This window comes from Oncorhynchus clarkii, chromosome 1, assembly GCF_045791955.1.
Source record: "Oncorhynchus clarkii lewisi isolate Uvic-CL-2024 chromosome 1, UVic_Ocla_1.0, whole genome shotgun sequence".
NCBI lineage: Eukaryota > Metazoa > Chordata > Actinopteri > Salmoniformes > Salmonidae > Oncorhynchus > Oncorhynchus clarkii.
This window is the reverse complement of record NC_092147.1, coordinates 52,056,221-52,074,070: the sequence shown is the minus strand read 5'-3', so window position 1 is coordinate 52,074,070 and position 17,850 is coordinate 52,056,221. Positions and strand designations below refer to the sequence as shown.

The window sequence follows — 17,850 nt, the reverse complement described above, 5'->3', positions numbered from 1 at the left end:
CTCAGATAGGGGGAGTGAGGCCTAAGAGGGTTTTTATAAATAAGCATCAACCAGTGGGTCTTGCAACAGGTATACAGAGATGACCAGTTTACAGAGGAGTATAGGGTGCAGTGATGTGTCCTATAAGGAGGATTGGTGGCAAATCTGATGGCTGAATGGTAAAGAACATCTAGCCGCTCAACAGCACCCTTACCTGCCGATCTATAACCCATCTCCATAATCTAGCATGGTTAGGAGGGTCATCTGAATCAGAGTAAGTTTGGCAGCTGGGGTGAAAGAGGAGCGATTACGATAGAGGAAACCAAGTCTAGATTTAACTTTAGCCTGTAGCTTTGATATGTGCTGAGAGAAGGACAGTGTACCGTCTAGACATACTCCCAAGTACTTGTATGAGGTGACTAACTCAAAATCTAAACCCTCAGAGGTAGTAATCACACCTGTGGGGAGAGGGGCATTCTTCTTACTAAACCACATGACCTTTGTTTTGGAGGTGTTCAGAACAAAGTTAAGGGCAGAGAAAGCTTGTTGGACACTAAAAAACCTTTGTTGTAGAGCATTTAACACAAAATCTGGGGAGGGGCCAGCTAAGTTTAAGACTGTATCATCTGCATATAAATGGATGAGAGAGCTTCCTACTGCCTGAGCTGATGTAAATTGAGAAGAACGTGGGGCCTAGGATCGATACTCCCTTGGTGAAAGGCAGTGGCTGAGACAGCAGATTTTCTGATTTTCTGGACTCTTTGAGAGTAGACCATGCCAAAGACTCCTCAGAGACACCAATACTCCTTAGCCAGCCCACAAGAATGGAATGGTCTACCATATCAAAAGCTTGGGCCAAGTCAATAAAAATAGTGGAATCCAGATTGCATACCAGAGAGAATACTATAGACATCAAGAAAGCAAGTCAGTTGATTATTGACAAGTTTTTCCAACACTTTTGATAAACAGGGCAAATTAGAAATAGGCCTATAACAGTTAGGAACCGCTTGATCTCCCACTTTAAATAAAGGACGAACTGTGGCTACCTTCCAAGCAATGGGAACCTCCCCAGAAAGGATTCAGACTGCTCTGGAGGCAAAGGGGGGGTCCAACCCGGTACTAGATGGGTGTACCTAATAAACTGTCCAGTGAGTGTAGTTCAGGAGTTATTCGGATTAAGGGGGTCATCTACTTTAAAAACTTCTTAGGGCTAGGCGTCCCCTAGCAGGACAACTTCCGGTGAAAATGGAGATAATACATTTTTTTTTTTTTAAATAAATAAATAAAATAAATAATCATAACTATGGATATTAACCATTTAGGTACATACAAGTGTCTTATATTGGTTGAAAGCTTAAATTCTTGTTAATCTAACTGCACTGTCCAATTTACAGTAGGCTTTACAGCGAAGCATGCGATTGTTTGAGGACGGCGCCCCACATCAAAACATTTTTCCACCAGCACAGGTTTCATAAATTCACAAATATGATTCAATATTCACTTACTTTTTGTAAATCTTCCTCTGATTTGTCATCCAAAGGGTTCCTGCTATAACATGTAGTTTTGTTTTGTTAGATAAAATCCTTCTTTATATCCCAAAAGGTCTGTTTAGTTGGCGCCATCGAAGAATTCCGGTTGGATTTCTTTGGATTTGTAACGGTTGTCTTCCTCTGACGAGGAGGAGTACTAGGAAGGATCGGAGGACCAATGCGCAGCGTGGTAAGTGTTCATGATATATATTATAACTCAGAACACTAAAGAATAAAACAACAAAGAGAACGAAATGAAACCGGAACAGTTCTGTCTGGTGCAGACACAAAACAGAAAATAGTCACCCACAACTCAAGGGTGAAAACAGGCTACCTAAGTATGGTTCTCAATCAGGGACAACGATTGACAGCTGCCTCTGATTGAGAACCATACCAGGCCAAACACAGAAATCCCAAATATTAGAAAAAAAAACATAGACTGCCCACCCCAACTCACGCCCTGACCATATTAAAACAAAGACAAAACAAAGAATACCATATCTGTTGTGTTATAGTCTCCTACATTTGTTTAACATTTCTACAAACTTCAAAGTGTTGTCTTTCCAATGGTACCAATTATATGTATATCTTGGCTTCCAGGCCTGAGCAACAGGCAGTTTAGTTTGGGCACGTCAGTCAGGCGGAAATTGAGAAAAAGGACCCTAAAGCCTCTCCGGGATACGCGACCCGCTAGCGGGACAATAGTTGACAACATCCGTTGAAATAGGAGCGAGCCAAATTCAACATACAAAATCGTAATATTAAACATTCATGAAAATACAAGTGTCCGACATCATTTAAAAGCTTAACTTCTTGTTAATCCAACCGCGTTGTCAGATTTCAAAAAGGCTTTACGGCGAAAGCATACTATGCGATTATCTGAGGACAGCACCCCAGCCCAAAATATTATTTCAACCAGCACAGGTGTTACAAAATCACAAATAGCGATTAAATAAATCACCTACCTTTGAAGATATTCCTCTTTTTGCAATACCAAGGGTCCCAGCCACACAATGAATAGTCGTTTTGTTCGATAAAGTCCTTTTATATCCAAAAGAATTCAGTTTAGTAGGCGCCAATGATCTCAGTAATCCATACTTTCAACATGCATTCAAACGAATCCAAAAATGTACCAGTAAATTTTGTCCAAACAAGCCAAACGATGTTTCTAATTAATCCTCAGGTACTCTATTATCTAAATAAACGATAATATTTAGGACAGAGAAAAGTGTGTTGAATAGGGAAGATAAATAACGAAGTGCGCGCACTTCATTCACGCGCCAACAAGAGCACTTTTGTATAAACAGACCAGATGGAAATCGTCATACTACTTCTTCATTTTTTAGAAAACGAGCCTGAAACCCTTTCTAAAGACTGTTGACATCTAGTGGAAGATATAGGAACTGCAATCTGGGTCCTATCTATGAGTAGATCCCATAGCAGACAATTTGAAATTGGCTGTGACCCCCAAAAAATAATTCCAGATGGATTTTCCTCTGGTTTTCGCCTGCCATATCAGTTATGTTATACTCACAGACATTATTTTAACAGTTTTGGAAACTTCAGTGTTTTCTATCCAATGCTACCAAGTATGTGCATATCCTAGCTTCTGGGTCTGAGTAACAGGCAGTTTACTTTGGGTACGTCAGTCATCCGAAATTCCGAACAAAAACCAGTCTCCAAAAGAGGTGCTGAAGTAGCGACATGCTGGATAAGGCCTAAAAAAGGATTTTCCACCATGAACATGAAAATGTGCTTGAAAATGCTACAAATTCATAACCCAAAAACGGTTTCTCCCATCATGCTGAACTAGCGACATGCTGGAAAGGGCCTAAAAAAAGATTTACGGCCATGTACATGAAAAACTGCTGAAAAAGATGTTTCAATTTCGTAACTCCGAAACGGTGTCTCTCATCAAACTGAACTAGCAACATGCTGGATAGGGACTAAAAATGATTTTCTGCCATGTGCATGAAAAACTGCTGACAAATATATTTCAATTTCGTAACCCAGGAACGGTGTCTCCCGCCATGCTTAACTAGCAAGTACAGTGCATAAAAAAATGTAATTTCGGCTATGTGCATAAAAAACTGCTCAAAAATATGTTTCAAATTCGTCAACCAGAAACGGTCTCTCCTACCATGCTGAACTAATACATATAGTGCCTAAAAGCGGCATGCTGGATAGGGACTAAAAAAGTGCATCCAAGTGCATGATAAACTGCTGAAAAATGTTTCAATATCTTGATTCCGAAATGGTGTCTCCCGTTATGCTGAACTAGCGGCATGCTGGATGGTGCGAAAAACATAATTTTCGGCCCTGTGCATGAAAAACTGCTAAAAAATATGATTCAAATTCGTAACCCAGAAACGATGTCTACCGCCATGCTGAAGGGCCTAAAAGATTTTCATCCAAGTGCATGAAAAATAGCAAAAAAATTATGATTCAAATTCTTAACCCAGAACTGGTTTCTCAAGTAATGCTGAACTAGCGACATGCTGTATAGGGCCTAAAAAAATATTTTCGGCATTATGCTGGATAGGGAATTTTTTTTAAAGACACTGATTCTGGGTTATGAATTTGTAACATATTTTTGAACAGTTTTTCATGAACATGGCCAAAATAATTTTTTTAGGCCCTAACCAGCATTCCGCTAGTTCAACATGACAGGATACACCGTTTCCGGGTGACAAAGTTTTAACATATTTTTTAGCAGTTTTTCATGCTCATGGCAGAAAATCCTTTTTTAGGCCCTATCCAACTGTAGGCATATCAGGAGTACCGTTAACTGCCAAAATAAAGGAAACAGTAATCAAGGGATTCAAAGTATATGTTATGGTGTGTGGTGCATTTTCCTGGCATGGTTTAGGTCCACTTGTAGAATCTATGCCAAGGTGCAAGTGTTCTGGCAGCTCTTGGTTGCGTAACTTACTTTTAAGACGCTTCCTTCATTTTGGCAGATACATGTATATGCTAGTGATAAAACTTAATCTACAGTTATTTTTTTATAAAGTATTGATCCTCTGTGGTTAAATTATGCTGTCTGGTGTATTTTGATGAACAAATTATAATATTTGTAATAAATTACATAATTATTCGATATATAGTGGGGCAAAAAAGTATTTAGTTAGCCACCAATTGTGCAACTTCTCCCACTTAAAAAGATGAGAGAGGCCTGTAATTTTCATCGTAGGTACACTTCAACTATGACAGACAAAATGAGAAAAGAAAATCCAGAAAACCACATTGTAGGATTTTTAATGAATTTATTTGCAGATTATGGTGGAAAATAAGTATTTGGTCACCTACAAACAAGCAAGATTTCTGGCTCTCACAGACCTGTAACTTATTCTTTAAGAGGCTCCTCTGTCCTCCACTCGTTACCTGTATTAATGGCACCTGTTTGAACTTGTTATCGGTATAAAAGACACCTGTCCACAACCTCAAACAGTCACACTCCAAACTCCACTATGGCCAAGACCAAAGAGCTGTCAAAGGACACCAGAAACAAAATTGTAGACCTGCACCATACCTACACCATACCTACTGTGATCTTATCCCTCAGTAAGAGCATTGAAGATGGGTCGTGGCTGGGTCTTCCAGCATGACAACGACCCGAAACACACAGCCAGGGCAACTAAGGAGTGGCTCCGTAAGAAGCATCTCAAGGTCCCGGAGTGGCCTAGCCAGTCTCCAGACCTGAACCCTCCCTCTTTGGAGGGAGCTGAAAGTCCCTATTGCCCAGCGACAGCCCCGAAACCTGAAGGATCTGGAGGTCTATATGGAGGAGTGGGCCAAAATCCCTGCTGCAGTGTGTGCAAACCTGGTCAAAAACTACAGGAAACGTATGATCTCTGTAATTGCAAACAAAGGTTTCTGTACCAAATATTAAGTTCTTCTTTTCTGATGTATCAAATACTTACGTCATGCAATAACATGAAAATGAATTACTTAAAAATCATACAATGTGATTTTCTGGATTTTTGTTTTAGATTCAGTCTCTCACAGTTGAAGTGCACCTATGATACAAATTAGTCTACATGTAAGTAGGAAAATCTGCAAAATCAACAGTGTATCAAATACTTGTTCTCCCCACTGTATATTGGGTAAAAAAAATAAAAATAAATACGGCATAATAATAATAAATCGCACAATTTATTTATTATTATTATGCCGTATTTATTTTTTATTGTTTTTACCCTATCAAGGCAGAGTCCCCCCAGTCACCCACGTGGGCCCCCTACCTCCTCTCCTCCCTCCATCTGATGATTAGCAGAGCAGCAGCAGGCAGCAGCAGGCTGCCTACACTCATTGAGCGCAGGCTCCTGAGTCTTATATTTATTTCCTTCATATTTTTCTATTTTTTTTCTGCCTCTTTGGCCCCCGACGGGCCTGTGCCTATTCCAACTCTCATCCTGTTAGCCATATCACTGTTAGCTAAAATGTTTTCAATATGTGCCCCCCGTTCAAACCTAGAAGGTTCGACATATGTATATCATTTTTTAATGTTGTAGGAGTGTGAGAGAAGTCAACTAATACTGTGGTGTGTATTATTGTCTGTCCCAGAAATAAAAATATTGAATGAGCTCCAGTGCAATCATGTCCGTGCCTGCTGATGGGTTACGTAAGCACAGGCAAAATCCTAGAGGAAAACCTAAGTCTCCTTTCCAACAGACACTGAGAGATTAATTCACATTTCAGCAGGACAATAACCCTAAATCTACACTAGAGTTGCTTATCAAGACGACATTGAATGTTCCTGAGTTTCCTATTTACAATTTTGACTTAAAGATGCAATATGCAGAAATCGCTCTTGCATTTCCTGGTTGCTAATATTCTAATAGATTGCCTAAATTTGAAGTCGTTCACAATTATCAGTTTCTATTTAGGCTTATGTCACCCATTCAATGTCAGTTAGAGACACAGTAGGACCCAAAAGCATAATCAGTGCTCTAACTCCCCCTTGCGCTGGTCTGGAGCAATGAAGTGGTGACGCAGAGCACCGTACTGAACCACAAACGACCTCTAAGGCCCATGGCGTAAGCTCGCAACTTTCAACCACCGTATAACTCTTATTTCTATGTGAATTTGGTCGGTCGCCCAAAATGTACACAATACAGCTTTAAACAGGGCTTGAAGAATTTAAAAAATAATGCTGGGCAAATATTGCACAATCCATGTGTGCAAAAGCTCTTAGAGACTTACCCAAAAAGACTCACAGCTATAATCGCTGTATAAGGTGTTTCTAAAACACAGTATATTGACTCAGAGGATGAATACTTATCTAATCAAGATAAACTGAATATCTTGCCCTCAGAACAGCCTCAATTTGTCTGAGCATGGACTTTACAAGGTGTCAAAAATGTTCCACAGGGATGCTGGCCCATGTTGACTCCAATGCTCTCCACAGTTGTGTCAGGCTGGCTGGATGTCCTTTGGGTGGTGGACCATTATTGATACACACTGGAAACTGTTGAGCTTGAAAAACTCAAACCGTTGCGCCTGGCACCTACTTCCATTTAAAGGCACTTAAATCTTTTGTCTTCCCCATTCACCCTCTGAACATACAAAATCCATGTCTCAATTGTCTCAAGGCTTAAACATCTCCTCCCCTTCATTTACACTGATTGAAGTGGATTTAACACGTGACATCAATAAGGGATCATAGCTTTCACCTGGATTCACCTGGTCAGACTGTCATAAAAAGAGCAAGTGTATATTAGTGTAAAAAAACTACATTGCAGTGATCTGAGTGGGCATTCTATGTTACATGTCTAGTTTGTCTAGTTCTATGTTTGGCCTGATATGGTTCTCAATCAGAGGCAGGTGTTAGTCATTGTCTCTGATTGGGAGCCATATTTAGGTAGCCTGTTTGGTGTTGGGTTTTGTGGGTGATTGTTCCTGTCTCTGTGTTTGCACCAGAGAGGGCTGTTTTAGGTTTTCACACGTTTATTGTTTTTGTTAGTTTATTCATGTATAGTGTCTTTATAAATTAAAGAACCATGAATAACCACCACGCTGCGTTTTGGTCCGCCTCTCCTTCACTTCAAGAAAACTGTTACATGCAGAGTGTTTTGTGTAGATTGTCCCAAAAACATTCACACAACAAAATGTGAAACATTTCATGGGTGTGAATACTTTCTGAAGGCACATATATTATTCATACATACAGTGCATGTGGAAATTCAGACCCTTTGACTTTTCCCACATTTTGTTATGTTACAGCCTTATTCTAAAATTGATTAAATAAAACATTTTCCTAATCAATCTACACACAATACCCCATAATGACAAAGTGAAAACAGGTTTTTAGAAATGTTTGCACATTTCTTACAAATAAAAAACAGATACCTTATTTACATAAGTATTCAGAGCCTTTGCTATGAGACTCAGGTGCATCCTGTTTCGATTGATCATCGTTGAGATGTTTCTAGAACTTGAATGGAGTCCACCTGTGGTAAATTAAATTGATTGGACATGATTTGGAAAGGCACACACCTGCCTATATAAGGTCAGTTGACAGTTGACAGTGGATGTCAGAGCAAAAACAAAGCCATGCGGTCAAAGAAATTGTCCGTAGAGCTCAGAGACAGGATAGTGTTAAGGCACAGATCTGGGGAAGGGTACCAAAACATTTCTGCAGCATTGACGGTCCCCAAGAACACAGTGGCCTCCATCATCCTTAAATTGAAGAAGTTTAAAACCACCAAGACTCTTCCTAGATCTGGCTGACCGGGCCAAACTGAGCAATCGGGGGAGAAGGGCCTTGGTCAGGGAAGTGACCAAGAACCTGATGGTCACTGATCGAGCTATAAAATTCCTCTGTGGAGGTGGGAGAACCTTCCAGAAGGACAACCATCTCTGCAGCACTACATCAATCAGTACTTTATGGTAGAGTGGCCAGATGGAAGCCACTCCTCAGTAAAAGGCACATGACAGCCTGCTTGTGGTTTGCCAAAAGGCACCTAAATACTCTCAGACCATGATAAACTGGATTCTCTGGTCTGATGAAACCAAGATTGAACTCTTTGGCCTTAATGCCAAGTGTCACGTCTGGAAGAAACCTGGTACCATTCCTACGGTGAAGCATGTTGGTGGCAGCTTCATGCTGTGGAGATGTTTTTCAGTGGCAGGGACTGGGAGACTAGTCAGGATCGAGGGAAAGATGAACGGAGCAAAGTCCTTGATGAAAACCTGCTCCAGAGTGCACGAGGACCTCAGACTTGGGCGAAGGTTCACCTTCCAACAGGACAACGACCCTAACACACAGCCAAGAGAACGCAGGAGTGTCTTCGGGACATGTCTGAATGTCCTTGAGTGGCCCATCCAGATTCCGGATTTGAACCCGATCGAACATCTCTGGAGACACCTGAAAATAGCTGTGCAGCAACGCTCCCCGTCCAACCTGACATTGAGAGGATCTGCAGAAAAGAATGTGAGAAACTCCCAAAATACAAGTGTGCCACATTTGTAGCGTCATACCCAAGAAGACTTGAGGCTGTAATCTCTGCCAAAGGTACTTCAACAAAGTACTGAGTAAAGGGTCTGAAAACGTATGTAAATGTGACATCAGTTTTTTTTATTTATACATTTGCAAACATTTATATAAAACCTGTTTTTGCTTTGTCATTATGGGGTATGGTGTATAGAGTTTTTTTTGTGTGATTTAAAAAAAAAAATCCACTTTAGAATAACACATTGTAGAAAAAGTCAAGGTGTCTGAATACTTTCAGAATGCACTGTATGTGTTAATACGTATCATTGGCACTGACACATATGGATTATAATTCACTTTTCTAATCATTTACGGTACAAAATACACCTCCAGGTATCAAAATGACCACAACTACTGTCTATTCAAAACAACAAAGTCAAAGGGAAACAAATGCAAAGCAGCAAACTGAGAACTCTGAAATAGAGGCTCATAACTCATATACATACAATAGCATTTGCTATGAAGCATAGGTAAAATAAGCTTAAACAATCGTGTTCAGGATAAAGCAACATTCATATGCACTATTGCAGTCAATATAGGAATTAGGGACTGAAGTTTAGTAAGTTGAGCAGCATTATTATTTTTCGGAAGAGGTGAGTCACTAAATTCTACCTTGCCTGTCAAGATGTAGGACCTTGAATGAGAACTAACTGTTGTCTACTATTAGATCTCCCACAACAAAAATTAAGATATATTTGTATCTGTAACATAGGCAAATATACAACTCAAGGAAATGCAGGATCAGTATTACTTTTAGTGGGTTGTTTATTTTTAGCGATAGCATACGTATACTGGCAAATAAGAAAGAAAAAAACCTCTATATGCATCCAGTGATTACTCAACCAAACATAGGTATGGAAAACAATTATCAATATAAACTCACCATGAATAGGCTTTTACATATAGCTTAATTTGGCTATCAAATATACACTGCTCTTTCAAAATAGATCGACTTTCTACAACTCTATTACAAATGGAGAAATATATCTCTCCCATTACTCTATACCACTTCTGACTATTTACATCAAATACAGAGTAGAACAGAAACATCATATTAAACAAATTAACTATAACATTTCTCTTAGACTGTATGTAGCATGCGTTTTTTTTAAATTCGGAAGTAGTTATACTTTTACTGTGTCACAAAATTTCCCAGGTGTTATCAGAGAAGTTAAAACATTTAAAATGCTGCCTTGGATTTGAATGTGACAGTTCAATCTAGACATATTTTGAATTAGCAAAGAAAATGAACATAATTGACATAACAATCCAATTTCAAGAATGGTTTCTGCAATCAAACTGGTTTAGCTGCCACTTAGTCTACTCTGCCACCACCACACTCATCCTTATTGTCATGTTATGACCAGATATGGTAGAAAGTAAATGTACTATCTCTGGTATGACCACAAGAGCATTAAACTATGGAATGCTGACTGTCAACATTCTCATGCTGTGTACCTGGAACTAGAACAATCTGAACAATTCATTTGAATGACATCTCAGTCTCAACTACATGTGCAAAGACACTAAAGTCTCTTGTCCTTCTCATAAAAACACCTGTAGGTTCCTTTTTATATACATTTTAACGAGAGAAGTAATACTGAATAATAATAGTATTTTGAGTAATAAAAGAGAGAGGATACAGGGAAAACTCAATTATGATTAGTGCGTACAGGTGTTTTGTAAATATTCACAAGTTCAAAGTTCAAATCCACTGTCCTTTGTCTGAAAAGCTGCTACTGTATGTTTAAATGAGTAGATACCATGATCAATACATTACAAATAGGTAATTTAACACTAATGTGTTACTGCACAAAACATTTCAGATTTCAATGGGAACTGGTGAAGACCTCAAAGACGTGTCAGAGACACCTCCAAATGTGACCCTACTTGGAATGTGAGTGGACTTGTTTATTAATCTGGCATCTGAATTTATTATTTGGGGGGGAGGCTGATTCCACTGTCACAGTATGACAGTGCAGTCATGCAGGCTTTACCGGCGACAGACCTGGGTTCAAATACTATTTGACGTCTTCCAAATACTCTGAGTGTTTTCTCTAGCCTGCCTGAAGTGCCAGATGGGTGTGGTTTGCAATTTTGGGACTATTGTATTGGTGCATTCAACAAACAAGCTCAATCAAGCACGGATGAGGTATTTGAACTGATTTGAGATTTTTAACCCAAGTCTGTTTGACAGTGCCCTGGGCTAAATTAAATTCTTTTTTTTTTTAAGTGACTGTGGCTGTGGACAAACATAGCTAGGACACTCCTATGTGGGTGAGGTGGTGGTTAAACATAGGCTTGAAACACCGGGCTAGGGTTGACAGGTGCTTTAGAAGAGCTGAGCTTATCTCACATACTCTTCTCTCTTTAATGAGGAAACCATAACAAATAGGTATTTACAACTTGGACACAAAGATTGAACATCCTCATCCTCACTAAAGATAGAACGAGTGGAATGCTCTTTTTATTTTTAAGTAAATGTACATGTAGATTGCCGTGAAAGTATTTGCCGCTCTCTGATTTTCTCTACTTTTGCCTATTTTTTATTCTGAATATTATCAGATCTTCAACCAAAACCTAATATTAGATAAAGGGAACCTGAGCTTACAAATAACAAACATATTTTAATGATTTAATTACAAAAGTTATGCAACACCCAGTTCCCCTGTGTGAAAAAATAACTGACCCCTTACACTCAATGACTGGTTGTGCCACTTTTAGCTACAATGACTACAACCAAACACTACTTGTAGTTGTTGATCAGTCTCTCACTTCACTGTGAAAGAATCTTGTCCCACACTTCCATGCAGATCTGCTTTAACTCAGTGACATTTGTGGAATGGCCTAACAACTACAGGAAACGTTTGGGTGGAGTAATTGCAGCTAAAGGTGGCACAACCAGTTATTGAGCGTAAGGGGGGCAACTACTTTTTCACCTATTGGGTGTTGCATAACATTGTTTATGAAATAAGTATGTAATTGGTGCGTTATTTGTTCACTCAGGTTATCTTTATCTAATGTTAGGTTTTGGTTGAAGATCTGATAACATTCAGAATCAAAAATATGCAAAAGTAGAGAATCAGAAAGGGGGCAAAAACTTTTTCACAACAGTGTATATTGATGAGAACATAGTGTATGTGTTATAAATTAGTTATTGCCTTTAGGGGAAAGTATCTGCCACTCTAGACTAGACCTTCATGACTAATTTCACTTTAATTCAGAGAAATCCCTAGGGTTTTAGCTATTCACAAGACACAAGCTATTCAAAATACATCATTATTTCATGTATTTGACATATTCCTATCAATCAGAGGTGTCAAACTCATTCCACGGAGTGCCGATTGTCTTTGTTATTTTTTTAAATATTGCCTAGACAACCAAGTGAGGGGAGTTGCTTACGAATTAGTACAAGGGCGAAAACCTGCAGACACTTGGTCCTCCGTGGAATGAGTTTGACAGGCGCTTTAAATAATTCAGTACACATAGATATAATTATATTTGAAGAACATTTCTGTTAGTACTTATTTACAATATCATGAGTTAAAGAGCTTTATTCAGCAATTGTGCAAGATGCAGAGGTTGCAATTGTTAAAGAGAACTAATCACAAAGGCAAATCAATAGAGGACTCAACATTGATAGTAGCATAATAAATTCATGTAGAAAGACAAGGTGAGTGTTGTATAAGAATAATACTGGACATTCAAACTCAGGAGGACTTAAGCAAATCAACAGAGAGACAGGAAAGGAATAGGATACGACAGGAGTAGACATAGATTTAGGCTCAACAGGTACTCTCCCATTGAAACTATGTATTCACACTCTCTTCTTAGCTTCACAAAGACACTCTCTTAATAAGTCTTGACATGTGTTCCCCAGAACAGGGGAGAAAATGAATCCATCTGTTTTCATCTGAAAAGCTGTGGCAGCACATCACTTTATCTACCAATTTCAGAACATTCCTTTCACAAATCCTGTGTTTTTCTGAATAGTTGCCATCTAAATATATTTTGCTGCTTCCAAGCTATGAATTAGAGGAATGGTGTCTGGTCTGTTGTTGGTGCCCTGGTAGGGTCCCAGATAGACGTGATAAGAGGGTAGAATGGAAGGTAGCGGTCTATAAGCAGACATCACTGTCTTTGTCCGTATACAGTTGTTGTCTTTCTGCTCAACATCAGGTCAAGGCTCTCAACAAGCTAACCATGATCAGAAGCGCAGCTGTTGCTGCGGTGACTGTCAGAATAGGGTTCCATTCTATATCACTCCCCTGAGGAAGCAGAGACAAAGGTTAGGGGTGGATTTTAGAGACCTTTGCACACTTAGTAAGGCATACAATAAATATAAATATGAAATAAACATGCACACACAAACACATTTACGCCAAACGTGCACTGAAAACTGTCACCAAATATTTAAATCACAAATATGTACACATTCGGCATTAAATAATTTGCTGACGTTACAACAAAAATTATCTAAAATATAACAGTGATGTCATACATGAAAGCACTGTGTGAAACTACCTACCGTCCCATGTCTGTCACTCAAAAATACTTGATATGTTTAATGCATGTACATCTTACGATAAATGGGACTTTCTAATTGCCACCCTCTAGCTAGCAATTACTTTGTCTGGTACCATACTGTATGTGCTGTAGCCAACTTCTCTCTGCCTGACCTGACAATGAATGAAGAGACTTGGCTAAAGCACAAACTGACTGGCACGAGACTAGTAATTATCCACATTTATAAACTGGGTGGTTTGAGCCCTGAATGCTGATTTGCTGACACCCGTGGTACATCAGACTGCATACACACGGGTATGACAAAACATTTATTTTGACTGCTCTAATTATGTTGGTAACCAGTTTATAATAGCAATAACGCACCTCAGGGGTTTGTGGTATATGGCCAATATACCACGACTAAGGGCTGTATTCAGGCACTCCGCGTTGTGTCGTGGGTAAGGACAGCCCTTAGCCGTGGTATATTCTCCTTATTTCTTAAACATAGAGTATCAATGATATATCTCAACTCCTATATCAACTCTGAACACCTGATCAAACCAAAACTACACAACAGCAGTAGTAACCAAAATAAACATTTCGGACAATCTTCGTGGTCCTTCGAGATGGATTTGAACCAGCATCTGTCTTACTTTTCTTTAAAGGGAAATGGAAACACTAGGTTCTAACTGTAACTGTAAATCACCATGCTTTTGGGTTCATATTATTACATCAGTGACCGGGTAGAAACATTTTAGAATGTTGATTTATGATGGCCTGTAATGCAAGAGAGAACAATTCTGTCGGTTTCTAGAGTTTACGCACTCAAATTAAAATGTATTGTCAGCATTGACCACCACATGCTTAACTCCCATTGATAAACGATTAATCATTATGTAGGTGACCGGTTGCTGGAATTTCTATTTTCCTAATGGTTGTGAATCTGATCAGCATCACACTGTCGTAGCCTACTAGCCATAGGTCTATTCTTTCACCTTTAAACTCTCCCCATCAATATATTTTGTACATTGTGTCTTTCCATTATCCTGCACATGCAACATTTCAGAAATAACTGTACTTGTAAGGTGTTTTTAACTAAAAGAGTAGGCCATAGCTGCAGCAGCAAATTTCACTGTGCAAGAAACACATTTCAGATGTTGGGATGACAGGTGCTGTATGCAATGTGAACTTCGCAAGCCCTCAACTCATATAAAGCTTCCTTTACATTGCTGAACAGCACACTTGCACTTGAGGTGCGTTTATGGATGAGAACGTAAACTTGCCATTTTCAAAGAGTTTAGCTCAATGGGAAACAGCGGATGTCCTGCTTTGCAATTTATTGCCTACATTTACAGCCAGGGCAGAGCCGGTGTTATGGGAGGGCCTTTGGGTTCCTGGCCCGCCCTAACGCAACTCCTTGCCTGTCCAAATAAAACATTCAAATATTGATAATTTATTTGACTGAGACAGGCGCTGTCAGAAAGACCCATCATTGTCAGATAAAGCATCTGAGCAAGCGAAACAGCGTCTCTCTATCTCAGGATGTGTAGCCCATGTATCTGATGCTGTCTGGACTAAAAGAGTATGGCATGACATCATTTTTTGACCAAACCACATCAGATACATGAGGCTACAAGACAGAAGGGTGCTGTTTCAGTCGATCGGATGCTATTTTGGACTAATTTGCGAAGGTAACCTATTACTACTAAGTTATTTGTTTTACAATCAGATGAATACACCATGACTGGTTGTGTTCATGCCACATTAACAGACAGGCTAACACATTTGTATAGTCACATGTCGTTACTATAAAACCCACAATAGAACTGCTAAAGCACTCATTTGGACTGCTCATGAATGTATTACTGTGCAATCTTTAAAGTCATGCCCCACTCTGTCCTTGCCATTGTTAGAATCTTAATTTCACAAACAGAACTGGTGTTATAGACCGTTTTAGGATGGCATGTCGTATATGGTTTTCCCCATTGCCCCGCCTTCTCTCGACATTAGGGCCTGATCCCCTCCTTCTCCCGACAGTCGATGATGCCAAACTCACTCTGATTGTCTGTCCAGTCATGTGAAATCCATAGACTAGGGCCTAATGAATGTTTTTCCATTGATTGATTTCCTTATATGAACTGTAACTCAGCAAAATATTTGAAATTGTTGCATGTTGCGTTTTATATTTTTGTTCAGTATAGTAGGAGATGAAATACATGAAGTAGGCTTAAAGTATGATGGGGAAAATGGAAGTGAATTATGCATAATTATGTAATCACCAATTGTGAATGAAGAACAGGGCGGTCCATTATATTGTATTGAACTATTCTAATTATATAATCTCAAAATGTTATGTACTATATCAGTCTACTCTGGCCTACTTGGTGTACACAGTGAGAGCGTGCCTAATTTACAATGTCACGAAGACCAAGACGAATGGATGTACTCGTTAGCGTTTCTACAAAATCTGAATTAAAACGACTTCTGATGGAGGGGAGGAAATGAATCATGATGACTTCTCTGTTGAGTATTCTTCTGATTCTGAGCCTCAACCTGAATCTTCACCTCCGGCGCTTAAGCTAAAAAAAAAGAAAGCTAAAACTGTCTGCACTGTGCAGGTGCCCACGTCACCACCAAATGAAACGGCGAGACAGGAGAGAGGATGGCAGGGTTTGGAATAGAACAAGCCGGTGAAAATTCTACGGGCTATTATCACCACAAATGTCATCACTGAGGGAGCCGGCCCTACATCTCAAGCAAGACATAAAATCAGCAATGCACTCAACAGCTTTCGTTGTTTAGGCTATGTGACATGGACATGCTCCAACTGAAAGCTGACTTTTTGACTGCTGTCATATCAACACTTATATTCATAATGCCATTATTGCTTTTGTGATGATATTCTCCATTATCAAGCACACTTGGTGCTTTTAATGATGTTTAGGCTACTGATGTTTTTGTCATTTGACTAACCATCTTACTGACCGTACTTCTTGGTGGTTGGGGTATTTATTTGTATTTTGTAGTTATAAGAGAAGCTTATACCGGGATCCAACACCAATGCTTTCTGTTTCATAGTTGTAACAAAGGCAAGTCCTCAACTGGCAGTTTCATTAAATAGTACCCGCAAAACACCAGTCTCAACATCAACAGTGAAGAGGCGACTAGTTGCAAAGAAAAAGCCATATCTCAGACTGGCCAATAAAAAATAAAAAAAATAAAAAAATGGGCAAAAGAACACAGACACTGGACAGAGGAACTCTGCCTAGAAGGCCAGCATCCTGGAGTCTCCTCTTCACTGTTGACGTTGAGACTGGTGTTTTGCGGGTACTATTTATTTTGAATTGTGCTAACATAATTGCAAAATGGTTTTCTAATGATCAATTAGCCTTTTAAAATGACTTGGATTAGCTAACACAACGTGGCATTGGAACACAGGAGTGATGGTTGTTGATAATGGGCCTCTGTACGGCTATGTAGATATTACATTTTAAAAAATCAGACGTTTCCAGCTACAATAGTCATTTACAACATGAACCATGTCTATACTGTATTTCTGATCAATTTGATGTTATTTTAACTGACTTTTATTTGCTTTTCTTTCAAAAACAAGGACATTTCTAAGTGACCCCAAACTTTTGAACAGTAGTATATGTCTACATAGCCTAGGCCTACTGTAGCTAATATTGAATATCGTTTACTTTGAAGTTTAACAGGGCTTAGCTATATTGCACAATGAGTATCAAGGTTTCAATGCAAATGCATCTTGTATTTCACAGTAATTTTGCTTAAAGGAATAATCCACCCCAAACCACTAATTCCTATTATTTACAGTGTTCAATAACTAATATGTGAGAACAACATTTTTGGCAAACAAATGTTTCTGTACTTATAATAAGATTGGGAGAAACATGTGGCGGCAGGTAGCCTAGTGGTTAGAGCGTTGGGCCAGTAACCGAAAGGTTGCTAGATCGAATCCCTGAGCTGATAAGGTAAAAATCTGTCGTTTTGCCCCTGAACAAGGCATTTAACCCACTGTTCCTAGGCCGTCATTGTAAATAAGAATTTGAAAAACCGGCTTGCCTAGTTAGATAAAGGTTACATTTAAAAAATGAAAATCTTTGTGGAAATCTGTTGCAGATAAATTGACTTCAAAACCCGCAGTGCTCTCTCTCTCTGGTCAAGCTTGCTAGCTAGCTAACAAACGAAGTTACACACAATTATCATGATGATGTAACACGTTTCATTTCTAGGGTGGAAACCCTTTAATATTTGGATGTGAGAGCTCTCACTCCCCTTACTGTACAATAATAAGTCAATGTTCCAAATGTCTGGACCCAA

At 39.1% G+C, this 17,850-nt stretch overlaps 1 protein-coding gene across 2 annotated transcripts in view; it reads right to left on the bottom strand.

The window, feature by feature from the left end:
* Positions 1 to 12,352: 12,352 nt before the first annotated feature.
* Positions 12,353 to 17,850, bottom strand: part of LOC139408772 (coiled-coil domain-containing protein 136-like) — a 50,098-nt gene continuing 44,600 nt past the window's right edge. For both annotated transcript variants that reach the window (XM_071153082.1, XM_071153092.1), the window contains one exon: positions 12,353 to 13,271. In XM_071153082.1, coding sequence (XP_071009183.1) covers positions 13,259 to 13,271 — 13 coding nt within the window. In that variant the 3' untranslated portion in view covers positions 12,353 to 13,258. The remainder of the gene's footprint in view (positions 13,272 to 17,850) is intronic.